This window comes from Herpailurus yagouaroundi, unplaced genomic scaffold (genome assembly GCF_014898765.1).
Source record: "Herpailurus yagouaroundi ecotype Mexico unplaced genomic scaffold, PumYag 438, whole genome shotgun sequence".
NCBI lineage: Eukaryota > Metazoa > Chordata > Mammalia > Carnivora > Felidae > Herpailurus > Herpailurus yagouaroundi.
In genome coordinates, this window is record NW_024412655.1 from 369109 (window position 1) to 393171 (window position 24063).

The 24063-nt window shown below is 66.4% G+C and overlaps 1 protein-coding gene across 1 annotated transcript in view; it reads right to left on the bottom strand.

The window, feature by feature from the left end:
- MUC5AC (mucin 5AC, oligomeric mucus/gel-forming) overlaps positions 1-24063 on the bottom strand; it is a 90675-nt gene that overhangs the window by 45768 nt on the left and 20844 nt on the right. Inside the window, exons 2-39 of the mRNA XM_040464276.1 lie at positions 16841-17006; positions 16612-16698; positions 15903-16285; positions 15688-15761; positions 15114-15278; positions 14637-14816; positions 14237-14296; positions 13826-13916; positions 13616-13743; positions 13141-13402; positions 12753-12867; positions 12303-12393; positions 11462-11571; positions 11138-11351; positions 10901-11026; positions 10607-10724; positions 10202-10340; positions 9874-9984; positions 9297-9366; positions 9083-9220; positions 8833-8997; positions 8420-8514; positions 8077-8203; positions 7629-7884; positions 7495-7547; positions 7099-7199; positions 6762-6913; positions 6547-6685; positions 6313-6426; positions 6023-6202; positions 5136-5375; positions 4759-4915; positions 4101-4229; positions 3742-3904; positions 3331-3374; positions 3047-3235; positions 417-2440; positions 57-354 (exon numbers count right to left, since the gene is read on the bottom strand). Coding sequence (XP_040320210.1) covers positions 57-354; positions 417-2440; positions 3047-3235; positions 3331-3374; positions 3742-3904; positions 4101-4229; positions 4759-4915; positions 5136-5375; positions 6023-6202; positions 6313-6426; positions 6547-6685; positions 6762-6913; positions 7099-7199; positions 7495-7547; positions 7629-7884; positions 8077-8203; positions 8420-8514; positions 8833-8997; positions 9083-9220; positions 9297-9366; positions 9874-9984; positions 10202-10340; positions 10607-10724; positions 10901-11026; positions 11138-11351; positions 11462-11571; positions 12303-12393; positions 12753-12867; positions 13141-13402; positions 13616-13743; positions 13826-13916; positions 14237-14296; positions 14637-14816; positions 15114-15278; positions 15688-15761; positions 15903-16285; positions 16612-16698; positions 16841-17006 — 7454 coding nt within the window. The remainder of the gene's footprint in view (positions 1-56; positions 355-416; positions 2441-3046; positions 3236-3330; positions 3375-3741; positions 3905-4100; positions 4230-4758; positions 4916-5135; positions 5376-6022; positions 6203-6312; positions 6427-6546; positions 6686-6761; positions 6914-7098; positions 7200-7494; positions 7548-7628; positions 7885-8076; positions 8204-8419; positions 8515-8832; positions 8998-9082; positions 9221-9296; positions 9367-9873; positions 9985-10201; positions 10341-10606; positions 10725-10900; positions 11027-11137; positions 11352-11461; positions 11572-12302; positions 12394-12752; positions 12868-13140; positions 13403-13615; positions 13744-13825; positions 13917-14236; positions 14297-14636; positions 14817-15113; positions 15279-15687; positions 15762-15902; positions 16286-16611; positions 16699-16840; positions 17007-24063) is intronic.

Genomic DNA, 24063 nt, shown 5'->3' on the forward strand with positions numbered 1-24063 from the left:
TCTGTCACCGAGGTTGGGCTGGTCTCTGTCACCGAGGTTGGGCTGGTTTCTGTCACCGAAGTTGGCCTGGTTTCTGTCACTGAGATTGAGCTGGTTTCTGTCACTGAGGTTGAGCTGGTTTCCGTCACCGAGGTCGAGCTGGTCTCTGTCACCGAGGTTGGACTGGTCTCTGTCACCGAGGTTGAGCTGGTCTCTGTCACCGAGGTTGGCCTGGTTTCTGTCACCGAGGTTGGGCTGGTTTCTGTCACCGAGGTTGAGCTGGTTTCTGTCACCGAGGTTGAGCTGGTTTCTGTCACCGAGGTTGGGCTGGTCTCTGTCACCGAGGTTGAGCTGGTTTCTGTCACCAAGGTTGGCCTGGTTTTTGTCACCGAGGTTGGCCTGGTTTCTGTCACCGAGGTTGGCCTGGTTTTTGTCACCGAGGTTGGGCTGGTCTCTGTCACCAAGGTTGGGCTGGTCTCTGTCACCGAGGTTGAGCTGGTCTCTGTCACCGAGGTTGGGCTGGTCTCTGTCACAGAGGTTGGCCTGGTTTCTGTCACTGAGGTTGAGCTGGTTTCTGTCACCGAGGTTGGCCTGGTTTTTGTCACCGAGGTTGGGCTGGTCTCTGTCACCGAGGTTGAGCTGGTTTCTGTCACCGAGGTTGGCCTGGTTTTTGTCACCGAGGTTGGGCTGGTCTCTGTCACCGAGGTTGAGCTGGTCTCTTTCACCGAGGTTGGCCTGGTTTCTGTTACGGAGGTTGAGCTGGTTTCTGTCACCGAGGTTGAACTGGTTTCTGTCACCGAGGTTGGGCTGGTTTCTGTCACCGAGGTTGAGCTGGTTTTCGGCACGGAGGTTGAGCTGGATGTCACCAGGTGGGAGGTGGTTTCAGTTAGCCTGGTGGTGCTAACGCTTGAAGTGTGAGGTACTCCGACAGTTTTGTGGGTAGAGCAGTACTCCGGGGGCTCACAGCACAGCACGCGGACCTCGTAGTTGAGGCACATCCTGACGTCGCCACCCTGGTCCCGGTTCCGGCACACCAGGCCCTTGCTGACGTTGCACTCTACCACCTGGCCCAGCGTCTCGATGCTGACCTCGGGGTGGCTCTCGGCCCGGCACTCCAGCCGCGTGATGTACTCGGGCCGGCGACAGATTTTCTCTCCCCTTCTGACGATGTTGCCGAAGGTTTCCGTGTCTCCTCCGTGGGGCCCAGGGGACGGGAAGTCCACGTCGAACCACTTGGTCCACGTGCACTGTGGCTGGCAGGGGATGGTCACGGCTGGGGAGACTGAGTGTGTGCCGGTTGTGATGCTGGTTGTGGGGTGCGTGTGCACGGAGCTGGCGGTGCTGTGCCGTGTGGGAGACGAGGGGATTCCGGTGGTCCAGGTAAGCTGTGTCTGGGTCCCGGGTTCCTCTCGGGTGGAATACGTGGTCTCAGACGTCACAGGGTGTGTGGTGCTTCTGCACACATCCACCAGCTCACAGCACTCGATCCGGATTTCATAGTTATAACAGATCGGCGGCAACTGGTTCCTGTTGAGGCATAACAGCCCCAGGCTCTTGTCACAGATCAAGTCCTGCCCCAGCTCCTCCAGTGGGATGTTTGGGAAGAACTGTGCCCTACACTCCACGTTGCTGGGCTTTTCACAGAATTTATGTCCTTTGGCTCTCAAGTCATGAAAAGTGTCGAAATCTCCACCGTTTATGCCAGGACCAGGGTAGCTGCTGTCGAACCATTGGGTCCAGTTGCACAACTTTTGTAAACAAGGTTCAGGTGTCGTTGAAACTGGCATTGGCCTCGGGGTCAACGGAGTGTTTTTCACAGTTGTAGTGGTCCCTGGGACAGGTGTAGGGGTACTTGGGACAGGAGTAGAGGTACTCGGGGTGGTTGTAGTGGTCCCTGGGACAGGAGTAGGGGTACTCGGGGTGGTTGTAGTGGTCCCTGGGACAGGTGTAGGGGTACTCGGGGTGGTTGTAGTGGTCCCTGGGACAGGTGTGGTGGTCTGGGTTTGACCGCCAGAGGTAGGGCAGGTACGGGGGAAGCAGCACTGGACCCTGATCTGGTAGTTGTGGCAGAGCCCTGAAGCCTGCTTGCGGTTGTAACAGGTCAGCCCCCGCGCTGGGCTGCACTCCACGTGCTGCCCCAGGACCTGGATCGGTACCTCGGGGGCGTCCTCAGCCCGACACTCCACCCTCTTCGGCGCCGGGCAGACCTGGTGCCCGTGGGCACGGAGGTTCTCCAGTGTGTCGAAGTCACCGCTGTCGATGCCCCGTCCCGGGTGACTGACGTCCAGCCACGGTGACCACTGGCAATCTTCCCCACAGGCCTGGCGGGGCCGGGGAGGGCTCGTCGGAGGACCGGAGGTCGTGCCCGGGGTGGAGGACGGGGCACCACTCCGAGTGCTGGGCCGCACCGTGCTCTTGGCAGGGCTGTGGCACGTGTGGGCTGGACGTGTTGAGCTCACGACTGAGGGCAGAAGAGAAGGCGGGAGGGCTAAGTCTCTTAGGCTCCCCGAGGCACCCTGTCACCCCTTGTCCCCGTCCCCCTGCCGGTCAGCTGCCTCGCACGTCTCACCGTGTCAGTCTGCGTGACCGTCCCCCCCTGTGATGGGAGCTTGGGAAACACAGGGACCGAGTTCCCGGGACACACCCGGCACGGGGCATGTGTGGAGCCCACAGCAGTTCAATAAATAGGTGAATCGATCTCGTTTACACCCTGAGCAGAATTTGCACTCTTTCGGGAAGGTCCGCTAGGGCTCTAAGGACGACCCCCTTAAGAGGGAGAGGAGATGGGCTACCTGACCCTCGGTGTGGCCTAAGACAGGCAGGTGGCAATGATGGGGCAAGGACTCCCCAGGGGTGCTCCCGGTGGCCCTTCCCTCCAAAGGCCTGCCTGAGGTCCCCTGTCAGAGCCCTACCCCGTGCCAGGGGCCCCGGCCCTGACGGCACAGGTGAGGACGCCGGTCCCGCCCGGCACGCTGGACGAGAGGGCCCTTCCTGGCTGCAGAGATGACGAGTGTCCGGCCCCCGGTCCCCTCCTGGATTCCCGGCACGAGGGGTGGCCCCGCCTTACCGAGCGGGGGTGTGGAGAAGGAGAAGGTGGTTGGTGGCGTGGGGGTGGTGGGGCTGCAGGGGTAGACCCTCCTGTCGATGGTGCCGTTGGCCGAGCAGCGGGCGGAGATGCAGCCCCCCGTGCCGTCGGTCGTGTGGTAGATGACGTCCCCCGGGCGGAAGCGCCGCCCGTCATAGGTGCAGACGCAGGCTGTGAGGAGGAGGGGGTGCCGGGCACGTGAGGGGCGGGGGGGGCGGGCAGGGACCTGGAGACCCCAGACCCGAGGAAGGCCACCGGCCGCTCACCCTCGGTGTCGTAGGCGCACTGCACCCCACTCTCGCTGCAGACGCTGGCGACGGGAGGAAGAAGGTGAGTCTGGGGGCGAGGGCATCGCCGTGGTGCCGGAGCCGGCCCTCAGCCCCGGCCGCTGGGCACGGAGGCCGAGGTCGCACCCTCTCGGGGAGCCCCTTCCAGTCAGTGACCACTGGGGGCCGGCGTCGCTCCCCGCTGACCGCCCGACGGCCACCTCCCGTTCGGGGCATCTGCTCCGGCGGCCTTGGGGCGGCCTCGTGACTCGGCGTCACCCCCTCCCGCTCCTCTCCCCTCCCCTCAACGCCTCGGGCCTGCGGCCCCCGCCCCCCCACCCCGTCCGTCCCGCAGGGCGAGGGCCGAACCCCACACGCTCCAGCTGCTTGCCCCTCTGGTCAAGGACTCACCAGGACTGGCAGTTCCTGTCAGACGGCACCATCTCCCCCGGCCGGTATGACTTGCCTTGGACGCGGCAGGGCGGTGGCGGTGGGGGCGTGGGGCACGTGGCCACACACTGCATCCGGTCCTCGTCGAAGATGGGGGTTTCTGGCGGGCACTTGGGGTAGCAGCCTGCGGCCCGGAGAGGCCTGAGTCCCAGCCGACCGCCTGCCCGACCGCCCCACCCCCACCACCTTGGCTCAGTCCCCAGCTCGAGGCTGCACCCACAGCGGCACCTCCGGGGTTGGGGCCCCAGGGCCCCAGGACAGACCCCGCCGTGACCCCAGGACCCCAGGCGGCCCCTCTGGCCAGCGGGGCAGCAGCGCACCTTCCAGGCCCGGCAGGTCGGTCAGGCAGCGGCCGCTCGGGTTCCGGCAGGTCCTCACGCAGGGCGCGCCGCACGGCTGGTAGTGCCACTCGCACTGGCCTTCACGGTTGTAGTAGTCGCAGAACAAGGCTGCAGGTGAGGGGGCCGACTCAGCGGGCCGGCTCCGGCCAGAGCGAGCCACCAGCGGCCCCAGGCGGGGCGCCGCCCTGGCAACGACGGCCTCCAGGGCCACCCGGCGGCCGGCCGGGCTCCCCCTGCACCCCGACCTTCGACCAAGCCCCGTCCCTCCCCTGTGCCTCCCGCACGGGGCCTCGGGGGGCGTAGGCCCCAAATGCCCGTGACCTGGGACGCAGCCGCGGGTCCCCCGGCTCCTCGGGGGTGCCGCCTGCCAGGGTGGGGGACTCCGGCCAGAGCGGCTGCCCGCTACACTCCTCTCCGGCCAGGTTCTAAGCGGGCAGGGTGGGGGAGCAGGGCTCTACTGACCCCTCTGGGTTCCGGAACATTCTCCCATCTGTCCATCGGTGACACCCCTCCCCATTTCACGTTCCTTTCCGACACCCGCCGCCCCCCTCCGCGGGCGACCAGCCTTAACCGCGCAGTGTGTCGCTCCCTGGAATGGGGGCCCACCCTGCCCCGACGACACATCCCGTGAACTCACGGCAGATGTCCGGGGTCCGCCAGGACACGCACACGCCCACGTCGTGGCAGGCCTGGGCGTAGGCGGCCACGGCCGTGCAGAGACACTCACAGTCGCCCCCAGAGTCACAGGCACACGCGTCGCCCACGCAGGCCTCGTAGTACTTGGCGGGCTCCACCTGGCGGGGGAGAGAGGCTTCGGATTCAGGACCGGATTCCCCGGGGCTGCTGGGGGTCAGGCCCGGGGCGTGGCCGGACCTGGGCCGTCTCCCCCGCCGCTCAGGGACAGCAGATTCGTGGTCCCGCGGGGCTGACCGCGGGCTGGTCCAAAAGGTGGAAGGCGATGCCAGCCCCACTTCTGTCCCTTCCTCCCCAGGCGCCCCGGGAGCACCCACATACGTGGGCGTGGCAGGCGGCGAAGGTGGCGCTGTTGAGGACACTGCACTGCTTCTGGGCCCAGGACTTGCGGTGCGGGTTGGCGGCGCAGGCGTCCCTGGGGGCCGGGGCGTCGGCGCAGGACGGGGAGAATTTCCAGCTGTTGCCAAACTCCAGGGCGTGGCCCACCACGGACTGGCTCCTCGTGGTGAAGTCATTGACGGCATTGTCGTCAAAGTTCCCGCACAGCCCGCAGACCCGGCCCTGCACACAAGGGGGCTCAGGACACAGGCTGCAAGGGCCAGAGCCCCTGTCCCTGCCTCCTGTGCCCCCGTTCCTTTCCCCCCGGGGCTGCATGTCCCCAGGACACCTTGGGGGGGGGGAGGGTAGCGCTGTGCCTCCGGGCACGGCCCCACTTAGCGCTCGGGGCCACGGGAAAGAGGTCCCCCAAAGACTGGCTCAGATCACCGGGGACCCGTGAGCATGGCGTCATGTGGAAATAGGGCCTCCGCAGGTGGAGGTCCAGCTAGCACGGACGCATCCTGGCTGAGGACACAGGGCCTGGTGTCCTCGTAGGACTAGGACATTTGGGCACAGACACACAGAGCAAAGACAGCAACGTGAGGTTGCAGGCAGAGGTCGGAGCATCGCCTGGGGCCCCAGAAGCCGGAGGAGGCCGGGGGGATCCCCCCCCCCCGAGCGTCCAGGGGCGCGTCCTGGGACCGCAGCCTGGAGGGACCTTCCGCTCTGGGAGAAGGAGCCACAGCGCGCAGTGGACACAGGCGGACCTCCTTCCTACCTGCCGCCTCCCTCGAGGCTGAATCCCTCCTCTGTCCGTCTGTGTGTGTCCCCCACCCCACAGCCGTCCCAGCCGGCCCTCGGTCTGGGCCGTCCTGGGGGGGGGGGCCCACCTTGAACTCGGGGCTGAGTTTGAGGAAGATGCTGGTCTTCCTGTCCCACAGCAGCACCAGGCCGACCTCGGTGTCCACCACCAGGTAGATGCCCATCTGGCGGATGGAGTAGGGGGCCTCCTGCCCCACGCCCTTCTGGATCACCTCCACTTTGCCGCCACTCAGCTTCAGCTCGTAGCTCTGCGGGGGGAGGGGGGACGTGGTCCCTCAGGCCCGTCCCCGCTCACCTTCCAAGAGTTCCCCGGGGCCTCTGAGGGGCTGTCCCCGTTCCCACCCGGCCCCCGACTCACTCCCAGGAAGAGCTTGAGGTCCTTGGAGCAGGTGACGCCCGTGGTCCCGCAGGGGACGTTCTCCGTGACAACTCGGAAGGTCCCGTTGGCAGTGCTGTTCCCACCACAGTGGTCCTGGGGACAGGTGGAGGCCGACACGGCAGTTGGGGTGGGGGGGTGGGGGCTGGGACGGCCTGGGCAGCTTGCAGGGGGCGGGGGACGGGGGGCGGGGGGCGGGGGGCGGGGACCGTGTACCTGAAGCAGTGTGTACGCGCAGTCGCCACTGAAGCTGTAGCTCCGCCCATCGAAGGTGATGTAGTGGCCGTCCCCATACACCGTGCAGGTGGCCAGGCAGGGTTCACGTGTGCACTGCCACATCCTGCTTTTACAGGTGCTGGGGGGGGGGGGGGGAACAGTCAGGCCGAAGCGGGGCCGGCCCGGCCGGGGTGGAGTCCCGGGGCCCCACCTACCAAGTGTTGCAGCCCACCCGGACAGTCTGGCCGGGCAGGTAGCTGGCCTCGTCGTGCACGCAGGGACAGTCCTCCACGGCGACACAGCCGCCTTCACCGTCGGCCACCAGCCCGTCGGGGCACACGCAGCCGGGCTCGCACCGGGGGCTGTACTGTGGGGCACAACACACAGGTCAGGGGGCGGGGGGTGACGGCGGAGGTGACAGCAGAGGGCCCCCCCGCCACGGCCTGCAGGGGGCCCGGACAGCGTTCGGGCAGGGGTCTTCCTGGGCCCAGCCTGAGAGGGCCACGCGGCGGGTGCCCACGAGGGGTCCCTGGGGGCGTGGGGAACACTCACACACTCCATGTCCAAGGTGAGGCAGCTCTTCTGACAGCCGGCCCCGGCGGCCCCCGGCGTGGCATTGCGACAGTCGACGTAGACCATGGGCGGGGTGCAGACTGGGGAGGCAGGGGCCGTTGAGGGGCCCCCAGCCGCCACCCGCCAGGCTGGCTCTGAGAGTTTCCCAGCAGCCGGGGGTGTGCCGCCCCGAGGCCTGACCGGCCGGGTGCTGCGTGGGCGCGAGAGTGAGGCCTGCTCCCACCCCCTCGCCACCCCCTCCCCGAGCCCAGAGGGCACAGACCAGGCCTGACGCAGAAACGTGTCAGCCCCCCGCCAGCCACGCGGACCCGGGCGCGTCCGCCCAGAAGCTTGGCGTGGAAACGAGAGCCCCTCCCTCCCGCTCTCAGGGCTCACCTGGGGCAGGGGTGTGGCCTCCGATGCAGCTCAGCAAGCCTTGCGTGCAAGTGCTGGGAGGAGAGGGCGGTCAGAGGGCACCCCCCCCACCTCAGCCACCCTGCTCCCCAGGCCCAGCCAGCAGGGGCTCTCACCAGATGGCCCCACGCTCGTGCAGCGACTCCCCGTTGGGGACCACGGAGCCCTCGTGGTAGCAGGGACAGCTGCTGGCCGGCACACACTTGCCCACTTCGTCCATGAAGGTGCCTTGGGGGCAGGCACAGCCGTCCACGGGGACAAAGCGGATGCCGCAGGTGACGTCCTCGTGACTCCGGGCCCGGCAGGTGGGCTGGCAGGAGCTGATGTGGTACTGGTAGGTCAGCGACTTCGGGCAGGTGGCCATGGGCTTCGCTGCAGGATGCCGGGAAGGGGGCGGCGCTCAGCGCAGGGCGGAGGTCGCCACCCGGTCCCCGGCCACCCCCCGCTGCCCTGCCCACCCCAGGCCTGCTCCAGCCGCGGGGTCCCCGGCCGGCACGGGAGCCTCACGCAGGGAGAGCCACGGAGTGTGTATTCCTGCACCGGGGGACCCTCGGGGACACTCACTGCACACGCCGTCCCTCCAGCCTCTGAGCAGCACCCCCTTGGCGGCACAGGCGTGCACGTAGGAGGACAGGGCCGCACACAGACAGTCCTCGCTCTTCTGACAGTTGCACGTGTCGAACATGCAGTTCTGGGGACGGGGCCGTGGTCACCCACACTCAGCGAGCATCCCCACGCTGCCCCCCGCCTCCTCTGGGGCCCCTCCTCGAGCTGGCGCCGGGGGCCCCCACACCCCCGGCAGACCCCCTCCAGGTGGGAGCTGGAAGGACTACGGCCCCTGATCTCCGTAGCCAGCGGAGCCGGGCTAGCCCGGGCCAGAGGGGACGGGCCAGGGGCAGGCCGTTACCGAGTGGTAAGTGCCGGGGCTCACGGCAGCGTGGCACTGGGCGAAGGGGCCGTGGGGGTCCTTCAGTTGGGAGCACCAATGCTGAGCGTACTTCTCTGTGGACGGAGGAGCGGGGAGGTCAGCTGGGGTCACACAGAAGCGCCTTCCACAGAGGACGGCGCCTGGAGCGGGCAGGCTCCTGGCTCCTTCCGAGCGCCCGTCTGTGGCCCACAGGCACGCCGAGGGCCGCCTCCACCACCCCCACAACACCCTGTTCCTTTGCTTCCGGAAGTTACCACGGCCGCTGGGGAGTTTGCCTGTGAACCACCTGAATCGCTCCTTCGGGGCCGGAGTGGACCTCCGTGGCCGGGGGCGGCGGGGGAGGGGGTGTCACCAGCACGCAGAGGGCCCTGGGGCCACATGGATCCACGTACCGTTCTCCACGCTGAGGGAGCAGGGGTCTTCGAAGCTGTTCTTGACGTTGGGGCAGGCGGCCTGGGTCTTCCAGGTGTTGGCGAAGGCGGCGGCCGTGCCCTCCACCACGCCGCTGAGGGTCCGGAAGTCATCGGCCTGGTTCTGGTTGAAGTTCCCGCACAGGCCTGGGGCAGGGGGGCAGCATGAGGCCCCGAGAGCCCCGGCCACCGAGGGCGGGCTCCGGCCCCCAGGGCAGGCGGCCCCTCTTACCGCAGGTCAGCCCGCGGAGCTCGGGCGCCAGCCTCAGGAACACCTGCATGGTGGGTACCAGCTGGATGTCCAGCTGCAGACCCAGGTTGGTCTGGGCGATGATGAAGAAGGTTGAGGGTCTGAAGAGCGTGACGTTGGCTGTGGACACAGGGGACAAGGTCTCAGCGGGGTGTGAGCAGCGGCACCCTCAGGGGGCCAGGGCCGGCGCCCTCACCTGCTGAGACGGGCATCTGGGTGTAGATCTGGTTCACAAACACCTCCCCGCTGGCCTTGACCACGATGACCTGGGAGCAGTACACAGCAGGGTCAGGGCAAGTCGAGGCTCTGCCAGCGCCCCAAGTGGCCCCAGAGGCCCTGACGTGCCCCTGTGAGACCCCTGCCCGTGGAGGCCACAGGCTCCCACAAAGAGGGGCCGATGACCCTGTGCTCAGTTTGTCTGCGTGTCCTTCAAGGACTGCATTTTCTCAGTCACGTAAAAACACAAGTGACTTTATAAAATACGGACGTTGCCTTCAATGCACGAGCTACCGGACGTGCCCTGGTCCCTCCCTGAGCTGCTCCATCTGAGGACCGTCACTCAGAGATCTGTGGGGTGGGAGGGTCCCCGGGCCATGCCCCCTGGCCACTCGCCGCCCACACGGGGATCGAGGGCTTGGGCAGAGGTCACTTGCCACGAGAGACACAGATTCCCCCCAACCCACGTCTGCTCTGACTATGCCCCCCGACCAGCATCCACCCGGGTCGGCCTTCCCCCGTGTGCCCCCCCCCAGGCCCCCCGGATCTGCCCTCACCGTGTGCCCCCCGTCCAGGCTCAAGGTCAGGCTCTTCAGGCAAGTCTCACTGTCCGTCAGGCCGCACCTGCGCAACTCCGCCAGCACAGTGAAGGCGCTGCTGTCACAGGGCTGCAGACACGAGTGCTCACACTCTGCCCAGAGACCCCAGCCCCCTGCGCCACCCCCCCCCCCCCCCCCCCCCCCCCCACCTGGCTCCCTGTGGGGCTGGTACCAGGAGCCGGGGCATTTTCCCAGGGTGGCCTCAGAGGCAGCCGCTGCACGCAGCCCAGGCAGGGGCTCCCGTGTGACAGCCGCTGTGTCCCAGCGAGGACCCCGAGGCCCGTACCTTGGCCAACACGTAGCTGCAGTCTCCGTGCACTGTGTACTGCCTCTCATCGAACGTGGAGAAGTGGGCGCCCCCCAGCACTGAGCAGGTGCCAGGACATGGCACCTCCTGGCAGCTCCACCGGCCGCTGGAGCAGGTGCTGGGTGCGGGTAGAGACCACGTGAGCGCGGCCCCCGGGAGCACCCAGACCCTCCCTCCTCACCGGCAGGTGGACAAGGGTCTTGCCCAGGCCTGCCCGCATCACTGCACAGCCCGGGGCCCCTCAGCGCCCGTGCGGAGAGCCACTGGCCAGTGCCCGGGGCCCCACGTGAGGGATGGCATCCAGCACTTGGGCCCTGGCCTCCGAGGGGCCATCCCAGGACGCGTCTGGGGTGACGGACAGGAGGGCAGGGGCCTGGGTCCTACCAGTTGGCACAGTCTGTGGAGTAGACAGCCCCCGGAGCATAGGTGGCCCCGTTGTACACGCAGGCGCACTGGGGTGCAGGGATGCAGCCCGTATGGCCGATGTCGTCGAGCACCGTCCCTGCAGAAGCAGGCGGCCAGTATGGCAGGTGCCAGGCTGCGGCCACCGCGTGAGCATGTGGAGGAGACCAGCCCTCCGCCCCAGGCTGCCCTGCCCTTCGGGGGCCCTTCAGATCCGGGGGTCCAGAACGCCTCTGTGATTCTCGGGGGGCAGGCGGGGGTGGGGGCCCCTCTCACCCTCGGGGCAGAAGCAGCCGGCCATGCAGTGGTCCTCGCAGAGCTGGGAGTGCTCCGGGTTGGAGCAGGTGTCCGCACAGGGCGAGCCGCACTCGCGGTACTGCATGTTGAGGGGGCACGTCTGGGCTGCAGGGTAGAGGACGGGGGCGGGGGGTGGCGGTGGTCACACCCTGCCCCCGCCTCTGGACCGAGGCAGGGCAGCACGGTGACGGGGCTGGGGCCGGCCGGGGCACTCACGGCACAGGTCGGGGCCGCGCCAGTCCAGGGGCCGCCCCCCGGCGTGGGCGCACTGGCGGGAGTACTCGGCGACCGTATGGCAGACGCAGCTGGTCAGCTCGGCGTGCTCGCACAGGCAGAGGTCTTGCCGGCAGGCCTGCACGTAGCTGCTGGCGTCCACCAGGGCGTTGCAGCCCCGGAAGGGCCAGCTGCTCAGGATCTCCTCACAGATGCCCTGGGGCCGAGCCGGGAGGCCGTGCTGAGTCCAGGCCCCGGACTCTCCTCTGGACTCACAGCCCACCCCCCCACAGCCCGGCCCCCGCCGCCACTCCCTCCAGGACTTACGGTGCCCAGTGAGCAAGTCAGCGGGGGCACAGGTGCAGGGTCCTGACACTGCTCCGTGGGCCCGTGCAACTTCTGCAGATTCCCGAACTCGATGGGGGTCAGCTTGACACCTGCGGGGAGCACAAGCCGTCCCCCAGGGTGCCCGCGGCATCCTGGCTGCCCCTGCTCCCCCACCCACACCGCTGGGTTAGGCAGTGGCCACAAGGGACATTCAGGGTGTCTGAAGACTGGGGAAACAACCAAGGCTCTGGGGCTTGCAGGCCGAGGGCGGAGGCCTATTGACTGAGGCTCTCCAAGCCCAGGGCTGGCCTGTAGTCCAGAGGGCTGGAGAGTGACCCCGACCTCCCCCCGGCCGCCCCCCCCCCCCCCAGCCAAGCCTGCGCTGGGCCTGCCGGGCCAGGGCCACCGGATGCATGGGCAGGCTCGTTCCCTCACGGCCAGAAGCATCTATGGGTGAGCCTTAAGTGGGGTTTAACGGGCCTGGCGAAGGGGACCTGGGGGCCGGGACCCCGGCTCGTGCGGGTCCCGCTTCTTGGCGGCGAAGTCTGGAGGCCCGAGCAACAGTGACGGGGCCTGATGGGAGGTGGGACTCTGGTCTCAGGTGAGGAGGGTGCGTGGTTCCACATCCACTTCCCAGAGCAGCCGCGCCGAGCACAGGCCCCCAGATGTGCCTCCGGGCGCACGGCTGAGTGTGCGGGCAGGTGCGCCTGTGGGTGCTGGGATTGTGCAGGTGCGGGTGTGCGTGCACGTGCACACAAGTTGGAGACAAGGCAGCCTTCCAGGGAGCCCCGGGGAAGGGGCCCAGTGCAGACACGTGGGACAGCCGTGGGGAGGGGCTCACCGTGGGAGAGGAACTCGTCGAAGATAGGCACACCGTTAAAGTCTCCACAGAGCCCGCAGGTCTGGTTCGAGTACTTGGAGTCCAGCTCCAGCTGGAAGGAGAGGGACATGTCAGCCACTGGCCCTGCCAGGGACGTCTCGGGACGGGAGGGACAGACAAGGTGTGGGACACTTCCAAGGAGGGGCTGTCAGGGACCGTGGACCAGCCCCCGGCCCCCACAATGCAGAGCAGGGCTCTCTGTCCTGGAGGAGACACCCCACTCACGCGGGGTCTCCATCGGGGGTGTAGATCCCAGCGCCCCCATAGCACCTTGGCTCCCTCCTCCCCCACCCTGTTGGGGACCTTCTCCGACCTCCCCACCCACCCTTGCCCGGAGCACTTTCTTCCCTCCCTGGGAAGGCTGTTGGGCTGGAGACGCCCCCCCACCCCAGCCCTGGGCCCCGGCCTCACCAGGAGACTGTCGTCCTGGCTCCACATGAAGACCAGGCCCAGCCTGGCCACCACCTTCAGGTGGCTGCTGCTGTGCTCGATGATGACACCAGACTGGCTAAAAGGCAGCTGGATTCTGCGGAGAGAGGGCGCGGCTGAGGCGGCGAGGGGCACGCAGGGGGCGGCGAGGTCCCCTGTGGTCACGCGTGGGACATGAGCACAGTGCCTGTGGACAGTGGCAGCAGGGGGAGTGGGGGAGACAGGGAAGTCTGCAGCCCTGGGGTCACAGGACCAGGAGGGGACCACTTCCAGGGGCAGGAAAAGAGCGCGGGCCCCAGTGGGGGAGGGGCCATGGGCCCCCCCGTCTCGGGGACAACCCTACGTCCCCCTCACAGCCCCCCAGACTCACGGGAGCCCGTTGACCTGGATGGAGCTCTTGGTCAACTCGATGACCATGCCATCCAGCTTCATGGTGACTCTGGCCAGCGTGGTGACATTGGACTCCAGGCCGCGGCGGACCTGGACGTTGAAGTCCTCGTAGGCGGCCCCGCAGTGCGCGGAGAGGACGTAGTTGCACAGGCCCGGGAAGCGGAAGACGTCCCCGTCGAAGGTCTTATAGTGGAAGTCGCCCCAGGTGCTGCACACCCGCCCGTTGTGCGCGGGGTTCAGGGCTGTGGGGAGCCAGGGCAGTCCTGAGGGGCGCCCCCATGCCCCCAAGTCCAGCACACTGCTGCCCGAGGGCCGGGCGTCCGGGGAGGAGCCGCCTGGACCCAGACCCTCCTGGAGACGGGGGCCCTTTCCCAGCACTTCTCCCGGGTCCACCTGGGAAGCGGGACCCCGCCCAGCTGCCCCCTCCCAGCCCGGCCTCACAGGCCCTCCCTCACCTCGAACCACCGGCGCTGTCCTCAGAGGGGGGAGGATGGTCACGCCGCGCAGCCGGTCGCCTGCGGGAGCAGGGGCAGGGTGACACAGCGCCCCCCACGCACATGGCTTCTGCTGGGCGTAGGCATCTCTGCCACCCACACAAGGCGACTGGAGGTGGCCTCTCCAAGGCCGTGGCCGCAAGGCGCCCCGGGGGGCCGGGCTGCACGTACACTCGGGCAGCAAAGCCTCCTCCAGCGACAGCCTCCGCCCTGCGCCTCTGCCACGCCATCCCGAGGGGCCGGAAGCTCTCAGCCCTGCACTCTGTTCACACCTGGGACTTTCTTACGCCCAGAATCTCAAAAGTCAACCTTGGGGGCAGAGGCCAGGCGTGGATGAGCCTCCCGTGGGCCCAGTGCCGGCAAATGCAGGCAGATTGTCTGGGCTTCGGGGCCACACACCCAGAGTGGCGGCACAGAAATACCCAGAGAGGCCACCCCACCAGCCCCCACCCCCAGGCCACGAGGACGCATACGTGGATGAAATATCAGGGGTTACGGGGAGACAGCAGGATGTCGCCGTGAGCTCAGCAGGCCCCTGGCCCCGAGTGGGGCAGCCCTGACGGAGGTGGGGGGCCGACTCACCAGCGGGCCCCTGGGTGACAGGAAGGAGGTCCAGGTACTCGTGGCCATGTTCCACAGAGCCTACGGAGGAAGAGGGGGATGGGCGGGCAGAAGGGGCCAGAACAGGTGGGGGTTCTCTCTGTGCAGGGCTGGGGACGCTGGGAGGGTCTCTGTCCACACCGTCCACACCAGGTCCAGGCTGAGCCACGATCCTCTCTGAGCATTCCCTCAGCCTGGCTCCCCAAGCCCTCAAGGGGGAGGTCCCCTGGCCCTGACAGAGTGTCCCCGGGAGCCCTGCATTCACGGAGTATCTCCCCACTCTGCACAGCGGCCCGTGGAGGGTCCAACAGTAAAGCCAGTGGCCTGGAGGACAACTTGGAACAGACTGGGGAGTGTGGAGCTGAGTGGGGTGGGGCTGCACCGTAGAGGGGGTGCTCAGGGCCACTGCACGGGGGGCGGCTCAGCACAGGGGCGCACAGGGCAGGAGAGCTGAGGGCTGGCCGTGTCGGCCCCGAGGCTGCCCCAAGAACCTGGCGCGGCTTGGAAGGCCGATCTCTGAGGCCCTCAGAGGCCACGCCAGCGTGGCAGGAGGGGCCTGGCCCTGCAGGGGCCAGCTGCCCTCACCGGTAGGGACGGGCCCCACACACAGCGGCAAGAGCCAAGGACTGGAGTGTATGGGCCACACGGGGCGCCGTGGCATGGTCCCCTCTGTGCTGAGTGCCTCGGGAACACGGGCCCCCGGCCCCTCCTGCACACTGCCACCCCACGCCCGGCCAGAACCCAGCTGGCCCCTGGGAAGTGGAGGCAGTGAGGTGCAGACCTGGGGGGAGGGGGCCGCAGAGGGTCTGTGAGTCCCTCCCCCACCCCGCCGCCAGCATCCTCGCTGTGTGGACCTCACTATCACACCCTCGGCCCAAGGCTGAGGCTCCCGAAAAGCCCCCATAAGGCCCAGATGGGGAAAACGAGCGGGTAAACTGGGGGTGCATGGGGAGGGGGACCCAGGGATAGGAGGGCCGCTCCGCCAGGCTGGCCCAGGGGCCTGAGAACCCACTCAGCCCGGGGCCTGGGGGTTGGGGGGGCAGAGGCAGTGACCAGCAGGGCAACACGGGTGGAGGAGTGAGTGGGCTGCAGGCCGCTGCCAGGGAAGGCAGGCCGGGGGCTCAGAGACGCTGGGTTCCTGCTTCCTCGCCTCGGGGGAGCAGCCCAGCCTCAGAGGCCCCACCCCCAACGTGGACCCCCGCAGTCCCCGAGGGTTCCTCCCCAACCCCACCAGCTGGGACACCCGCAAGACGGCTCAGGGCCCGGGGCCGGGGGCCAGGCTGCCGGGGGCCACTCACGGCCACACTCCACCCGCCCAGAGGCCCGGTCAAGGCGTCTGGGCGGCCTGCTGCCCTCCCGGCCTGTGGGGGAAGCACCGCGATGCCAGGCCACGGCCAGGGCCAGCCTGGGAGAGCCGGTGAGTGCTGGCTCACCTGTGTGCCGGGCCCAGGCCAGGGTGAGAGCCAGGGCCCAGAGCGGGGCCAGCTTCCTGCGGCCGACACCCATCCTGAGGAGGGAGGGGAGAAGTCCCCGGGGGCAGCCTCTGAGGCAGAGCCCTAGTGGCCGGGAGCTTTTTGTAGCCTCAGAGCTGGCTCCGGTCCCCGTGGCTCTACGTGGGTGGGCGGGGCGGGCCTGCCGTTCCCCTCACCCAGGTAAACAGTGGGCACTCGCCCGGGGCTGGCCAGCAGCCGGAGACGGGCAGAGATGGGCGTGGCCGCCGGGTGGAGCCTGGTTTCCCGAGGGCTCCCCAGGTCCCGGCCCGGAGGGATCCTCCCGCCCGACGTGCCCCACACCCCTGGCGCTTCCCCGGGCACGCCTCTGTGCAGCCAGGCCCCCGAGCTGCTGCTGCTGCTGGAAAGCCGCTGACTCCCATGCTGCTGGGGCCGCCAGGGGCTCACCCTTCTGCAGAGGGGCTCGGGGGGGCAGCACCCCCAGAGACAGGACGTTGCCCCCTGCTCGGCGCTCCCCGGGACCCTGGCCGAGCTTCAGAGGTTTCCGGCTCCAGGCGGGCAGTGGGCAGCCCCAGGCCAGCTCGGGTCACATGTGGCCTTGTGGCCCTGAGAGGTGGACGTGTCTGCACCCACCGGGCTGGGGGGCCCAGCCGAGAAGGCATCATGGCGTGATGAGCCCACGGCCCCGGACCATGGGTGTTTGAGCGTCGGGTCCTTTTGGGGTGCTGGGTCCTGGGGCTGAACCCTCCCTCCCGGGGGGCCACACCCCTCCTCAGGACCCACAGCTCACCGCCTGCAAGGGGGCCTGACCAGAGGTCCCTGCTGGGGACATGGGGCAAAGAGGGGGAGGGGCTGGGCTGTCTGAGCATCCCCTTCCTGCACTGGGGGCCTCTCCCAAGCTCTTACGGTCACCTGGTCCTCTGTCTCTGAGTCGTCCCCTGCCCATGGCCCCATCTGGCGGTACTTGTGGGAGACAGCGCCTGTGGCACATTGCTGGAGGGTGGGGGCGCGGGGGACACGAAGGGGCAAGTGTGTGACTGAGCGAGGGTTCCTATGGGAGGAGTAGGAGCCTGACGGCAGTGGGGAAGCCAATGGGGCCCCCGCAGGCTGGTGCTTCAGACGCTCAGACCCCCACCGGACTCCCCTGCTCGGCCTTGGAGCCGGATACCCGGTCACCTGCGGCCGAACAGGGCAGGGGCGGGTGTCCAGGGACAGGCAGGGTGGACGGGGCTGGCTCCCAAGAGCGCGTGGCTTTTGTGGTCAGGAGAGTGACCGGTGGGATCTGGTGCCCTGGGTAGGGGCTGGGACCCCAGGCCGAGGGGAGAGTGAGGGACGGACGGGCCTGCCCGTCTCACACCCCCAGAGAGGCAGGGAGGTTACAGGTCAACCAGTGTCCACGCTGCTGGCCCTGGACTCAAGCTGAGTTCACACGCGAGCCCCGTCTCATCTGAGTCACCGGCCTCGCCCTCGGGGACATGCCCTGTGTGCACGAGGCTGGACTGAGCTGCACAGGCAATGGGCACCGCTGGCCACCCAGACGCCTCCAGGCCACGGCACGTCCCCTCCCCAGGGTTGGACTCCCTCCAGGCACCTCTCCCATAAGGTGCTGCCCGGGGCTGCCGTGGGTGTCCAGGGCATGCACGGTAAGCGCCCACGCCGGCGTCCGTGACAGTCGGGCTGGCCTGGCCTTCCTCCGGGGGCCCGACCTGAGCTGGCAGACCCGGCTGCCATGCACTTTCCTGTCCTATGAAAATCCAGCCTCAAAAGTCAAGGCCCTTCCTCGCCGTGAGGAGGCGGGCCAAGGCAAGAGGTTGCACTTCTGAGCGCCAGGTGCCGCGGCCGCCCTGCCCCCCACATCGCTCCCTTGATGTCTCTGCACCGAGCCAAGGCCGGGACTACGATGGGGGCTGCGGAAGGGTGAAGGGTTGGGAGTCCCCCCAGCCCACAGTGGCTCTGCCCTCCTGCTCCTCCTCAGGGGGCTTCATGCGCAGTGAGGGGTGGTGTGGGGGCAGGGCCAGGCTGGGACCCGCCGCTGCCTCTCTGAGCCTCAGTTTCCTCATCTGAAAACAGGGTCCATGAAAATCTTTGCAGGAAGGGGGTCACACGGGGAAGGGACACGCAGGAGGGGCACCGTGTGTGGGAAGCAGGGGCCATATGCAGGGACAGGCCTGGCCCAGGGCAGTGGCCCCAGAAGCCTTTGCTGCCCTCGGGTCCCCAGGGGCTGCACAGCCTGGGCCCGGGCCACTGCCAGCACCCCCAACCCGAGCCTGATAAAGGGCACCCCCAAAGCCGGGCCCCCCTCCCCCGCCCCCAGGATAAAGGCCGGGCCCGGACCATCTCAGAGCAGTCGGTCGTGCCTTTTGCCGGCCCCATCCCTGGCGGCCCTGAGTAGGGGGCCAGCACCGGCCGGGGTGCCGAACGCCGGCACGCTCCCTGGGGGCTTCACTGTTTAATTCAGTCCTTCAAAAACGCACACCCTTGAGTGGTAGGAAGCGTGGCTATCCCACTTTGAGGATGACACAGGAGGGAGGCACCTGGCCCGGGCCGGCGCTCAGGACTCTGGGAGAAGGTAGTGAGTGTCCTGGTCCCAGCACCCACCGGCTGTGTGGCCCAGGACCAGCGCGTCACCCTCTCTGGGCCTCAGGTTTCTACTCTGGAAAACAGTGACCACAGGACCTGCCGCTCAGAGACACGAGTCAGCAAAGCACCCTCCGAGCTTCGTTTGGTCCCTAGAAGTGCCCCCACTGCCCCTGTGGGGGGTCTGCCACCCCACCACACCCCACACCCCAGCCTCCGGGTGAGTCAGGGCCTCGCAGCGGCTTCCTCAATCCCGAAAACGGGTGCTGACTCTGCACCGTGTCACTTGGTGGACCTTTCGCACATTGAATGAGTGTAGAGTTTGTGGCGCCTCCTACGTCACATCTTGTCCCGTGGCGGTTACACGGCAGCACCTTCCTCTCCGGGCGGTACCGGAAATCACAGCACAGGCCCCGGTGGACGGGGGTCCCGCGTCCCCGCCTGCCGCCCGCCCGCCTGCCTCACAGGACGTCCCCAGGGCCCAGGGTGTGGCCCCACCAGCCCCCACCCAGCAAGCAGGTGCCGTGGCTGCTGGCGTCACAGATTGAGAAATGGGCAGCTGCGGACGGTCACCGCGGGTCTCAGGTGATAGGGAGCGATTTCTCAACAAGGACCCGCACAGCCTGGAAGAGGAAGTGGGCGGGGGCTCTGGGAACCTCTGATAGCTGCGGAAGGATTATCTCTGGGCGCTGTTGACCGAAAGGGCAGGTTTGGGCCTCTCCAGGCTGGGAGCTTCCTTGATAAGGACAAAGACGACCCGGTCCCTCCCTGCTTTGTGGTGGGGGCTCGGGGAGAGCCGTCCGGCGATGTCCGCTGCTGGGGTCAGCCTCCCGGCCCCGAGGGGCTGAGCCCCTCGCTGCCGGATGGGCTGGGGGTCAGGGGCGTTCTCTCCCACGCAAGAGAAAGGGAGCGGAGAGTAAATTTGGTTTTATGGTGGGGCCGTGCTGATTTGAAACCATCGTGCACGTATTTATTAATCTGAATCACTGGGCAAACAGAATTCCTCCCGAGAGCTAGGTTGGCCCCCAAGGTCTGAGGTCTGGCAGATGGACCAGACCCGGTCCTCGGTCCCCGGTCCCCGGTCCCCGTGAGGCCCCACCCCATTCTCTCCCACCACCCCCTCCTCAGAGGGCCCCACCCTGACCCCACAGCCCCAGGGTCTGTGACAGTGGAGGAAGACACTATGTACTGGGCCGGTCCCTGACGGTGAGCACACGTGTGTCCTCTCTACCCTCCCCTGCCCCTTGGTGGGGCCGGTGGCCCTACCAAGCACCCTCATCCACAGTGCTGTCTGCCCTCCCGGGCTCCGGGACCCAGGCCACTTGCTCGCCAGCGAGGGTCACCCGCGGGTCTCTCGCTGTGGGTCCCCAGGGCACACGGACACAGGTCAGGCCCTCTGACCTCAGGACGAGAAACACTTCAGCATGGCAGGGGTGTGGTGGGGAGGGTCTGTCTAATGCTATCAGTGAATTTAAAAGGTGTTCTTCTCAGTATAAAACCCTGTTGGCAATAATTAAAGCACCACTTCTGGGGACATCCCTAAAGGAATGGGAGGCAGGGTCTCAAAGAGATATTTGCACGCCCACATTCGAGGCGGCGTTAGTGACGACAGCAAAAAGGTGGAAGGGACCCCAGCGTCTGTTGACCGATAAACGGATAAACAAAACGTGGTCCGTCCGCTCCCTGGACTGTCGCTCGGCCCTGGCGAGGACGGAGGCTCTGCCACCTGCCACCACGTGGATGGACCCGCGGGGACGTGATGCTCACGTGTGATCCCCTCACACGAGGCCCCTGGAGTCTCCAGGTTCCCGGAGACGGAGAGCGGACGGTGGGCGCCGGGGCTGGGGGAGAGGCCGGGGTCCATGTTTCACGGGGACAGAGCTTCCGTTTGGGGAGATGGAAAGTTCTGGAGACGGAGGGTGGGGACGGCCGCACAACGGCATGAACGTGCTCAGTGCCCCTGAGCTGCGCGCTTAGAGGCAGCGAAGAAGGTACTTTTTACGCTGTGTGTATTTTATCACAGTTTTTCTTATTTAATTAAAAACTTAAAGCGACCCCTCCCCTTGAGAAAACAACCATAACTAATTTGGCTAGAACTTTGCAGACCTGAAGGGAGGCCTTGTGCGGCACACTCTCCCGAGCCTGTCGGTGGCCCCTCGGGCGCCCTCCCTGCCGCCCAGCCCGCCCTCGCCAGAAGAGATTGCCCGGCTTCATATAAACTGCAAAAGAATCAGCCATGGCTCCAGGTTATGTCCACAAAAGCAACGGCGGGGGTGGGGGGGGCAGCATCCCCGGGGCTGGCGGGGGTCCCACCCCTCCGAGGACACATGCCCGGACACCCACTGTGGGGGCTGGGAACCCGAGGAGCTGGGAAGCACCCTCCCGGGCCCCCGCCTGGCAAACCCGGGGTCCACGAGGACGGTGCGTGGTGCCCTGTGCACACCTGCTCTGAATCACTGCCCCCCCGTCCGGCCCCGAGGCCGGGTGGCTGGACTGCAGCGTCCCACCTGCCTCGGCCTGGCCCCGGGGATGACAGGGCGGGAGAGGGGCCGCACCTGTCCCTCCGGGCAGCCCAGGGGCCCGGGCAGCCGGGCGGTGATCCCGGGAGAGAAACGCCACCAGATCATAGCCCGCAAGACCCCGGTCGGTTCACAAAAATGTGAATGGCCAGACGCCGAGGGAGGTCACCACGAGGACTGCGGGGCGGCGGGCGGCGGGGTTTCGGTGGGTGTCCCTTCCTCCGAAGACACGCCCACCAGCCAGAGAGCTGAAACCCTGGTGGCGGTCGGCAGACCCGGGGCAGTTCCTGGACTGAATCGGTGCTCTCTCTCCATCATCTGTGCCCCCATCTGCTCTGGAGAGTTGGGGTCTGCAGAGAGGTGCCAGGGCCCCCCGACCCCCTCCCTGGCAGACGTGGGGTCCCAGCTGGGAGGGTGTGTAGGGGGCTCTCGGGAGCCCTGAGGGCAGGAGAAGCCCCCCCCCCCCCCCGGCCCATCCGGGCTCCGCTCCAGAGGCCAGACACGCCCTCTGACCCCGGACCGGAGGCTGAGGCCGCACAGAGGCAGGGCTGGCGGGGACCCGGGGAGGCTCAGGCTGGGCCGGGAAGCCCCGCCTCTGTGGACCCTGGAGCTGAGGAGGTTTGGCAAACAGACGATAGGCCACGTAGAGCATTGACCCCTTCCGCACAAGCCACGGGCCCTGAGCGGACAGGCGGTCCCCCAAGCACCCTCATGCGGACCCCGCTCAGAATGCTGCCAGGCGGCGGGCAGGACCCCAGGAGGTGAGTGACAGGAAAAGGCCCTCTGCCCCGAATCCTGCCAGCCAGGATCCAGCTGCCCCAGTTGGGTAGGTAGGGCCACCTGACCCTGCCTGAGCCCCCACGGGCCCCAGGGGTGGGGGTGGGGATCCACTCTCTCGTGGGACAGTTTTCCCATGAGGGCTCGGTCTGGGCCATTCTGGTGAGAGTGAGGTGGGGTCTTGTGTTTTTGTTTGCGATGCCCTGGTATGTCCGTGGCATTTGGATTTTTCTAGATTGGCTGGTTTTACTGATTTGTATGATGCTTTTATACACTTGATACAAGTTCTTTGTCAGAAGTTTGTACAGCGTATATCTTTTTTAATAGCATCTTTTCAGGAACCATTAATTTTGAGGGAGCCCAGTTTGTTAACTTTTTCTTCTAGGACGGATGTTTCTGTTTAAGTAACCTTTGCCTGCCTCCAAGCTCTGAGGACACGCTCTCAGACGCTCTTCTAGAAGTTTCATTGTGCTTTTCACGTGTCGGACCGTGACCCAGCCGGGGTCCGTCTCCACGCGTGGTGAGCCTAGACGCCAGGCTCACGTGTTTCCAACCCGACGCCCAGTCGCCCTGGCCCGGCCGGCTTCCCTGGTGCATCGGGCATAGACCCAGCGACCGCGTGCGGCTCTGACTCTGGGCCCCTCTGTCCCACCCCGTCCACGGGTCTAGTCTGTAGCAGGGCCGCTCCGTGGTGGTTCACAAGGTCTGGAGAATGGCGGCACCCCCCTTCGGCGTCACCCTTCCAGGTCGCCCCGGCCGCTCTGGGTCACAAGACCTACCTCGTCATCTAGTTTGTTCTTTTCAGGTTTCTCTGAGCAATTCTCTGCAGTGTTCACAAGAGTTCCCACGTGTTTCTTGTTCAGTCTACTCCTAAGTATCCGAAGGGGTCCTGATGCTCATGCCCAGCGGTTTGTTACAGAATCATTATATTGGAATACTTTCTCGTATATTCGATGTTAGGTTGGATCACGGCCCCCAGAGACATCCAGGCCCCAATCCGCATGTAAGGTGTCACCTGACAGGATAAGAGGGACTTTGCAGGTGTACCCAAATTAAGGCTCTTGAGATGAGGGGTGGGGTTACCCTGGATTGTCTGGGGGTCCTGATGGGACCAGGGTCCTTATAAAAGGGAGGCAGGAGGGCCGGAGAAAGGAGGCAGCAGGGAGAAGGCGGTGGAAACGGAGTCAGAGAGAAGACGCGCCCACAGCCGTGCCGATGGAGGACGGGCTGCGAGCCAGGGAAGAGAGGCACCTCCAGAAGCTGGAAAAAGCAGGGGACCCGAATCCCCTGAGGCTCCAGAAGGACACACGTCTTCCCCGTTGAAGTGCGCGTCAAACATAAGATTACGCCAACTTTCTCAACTGAACTGTTGGCTTTCTTTTTTCCGAGTTCGGAATACGAGCTCTTTACCAGATGGGTCAAGGGCTGCCGTCGTCACCTGGGCAGGGGTCTGCCAGGGAGCAGCAGGCCGTCCCTCAGTGTACCAAGTCCCCTCAGGGTCTTGCTTCTGGCCACGCAGCCAAGAGACCTTGCCTCACCCAGCGCCCCAGAGACTTTCTCCTGGTCTCTCCTGGAGGTTTATCGCGTTGGCTTTGACGCTGAGGCCCTGGGTCCGTTTTGAGTTAGTTTCTGGATGAGGTGTGAGGACGGCTGGAGTCTTCTCCCTCCCTCCCTCCCCCTGTTTGGTACATCCTCCTTTCCTGTTTTGTACATCAGTGTCCCATTGTCTTTGCACATTTGCTGAAAAGACAGGTTAAGATATTCCAGTGTTTTTTTTTTTTCCAATCAAGCTGTGTATGTGCCTGTAATAACAGATTCCCATGAAGCTGTAAGAGATAATCCAGAGAGGTCCCATGTCCCCCCTACCCTGTGTCCCCCCTCCCCGTGGTGACATCTTCCCAAACTGTAGCAAGAGGTCCCCACCCGGCTGTGACATGGACACTCAAGACGTAGACCATTTCCATCCCCGCGAGGACCCCCTCCCAGCACCCACGTAACCCCTGGCAACCACAAGTCCGTGCTGCTTCGATAGTTGTGTTTTTCAAGAATAGTCTATGACTTTGGGGACTGGCTTTTTTCATCCCGTGAATCTCTGGAGATTCACGTCCTACTGTTCTGTGTGTCGACATTCGTGGCTTCCTACTGCCGAGGAGCGGGCGGTCGGCGGCTTGTTGAACCAGACGCCTGCTGAGGGACGGCACGGCTGCTTTCTGTTCTTAGCTATTCCAGAAACAGCTGCGACAGACATTGTGAGAACATCAGCTTTTCTTTGTCTGGGACAAAACGCCCAGGAGCACGGTCGCCGGACTGCTGGACTCTTCTCCAGAGGGGCCGTCAGTGGGCATTCGCGTGGACCGTGAACGAGCCAGTGGGCTCCCCACGTGCTCATCTGCACCCGGGGTCCCCAGGCTTTCTCTGCAGCCGCCCGATGGTCTCGTCCCACAGGCCACTGCGGTTTTAATCTGCGTTGCCCCAGGCTGGTGAC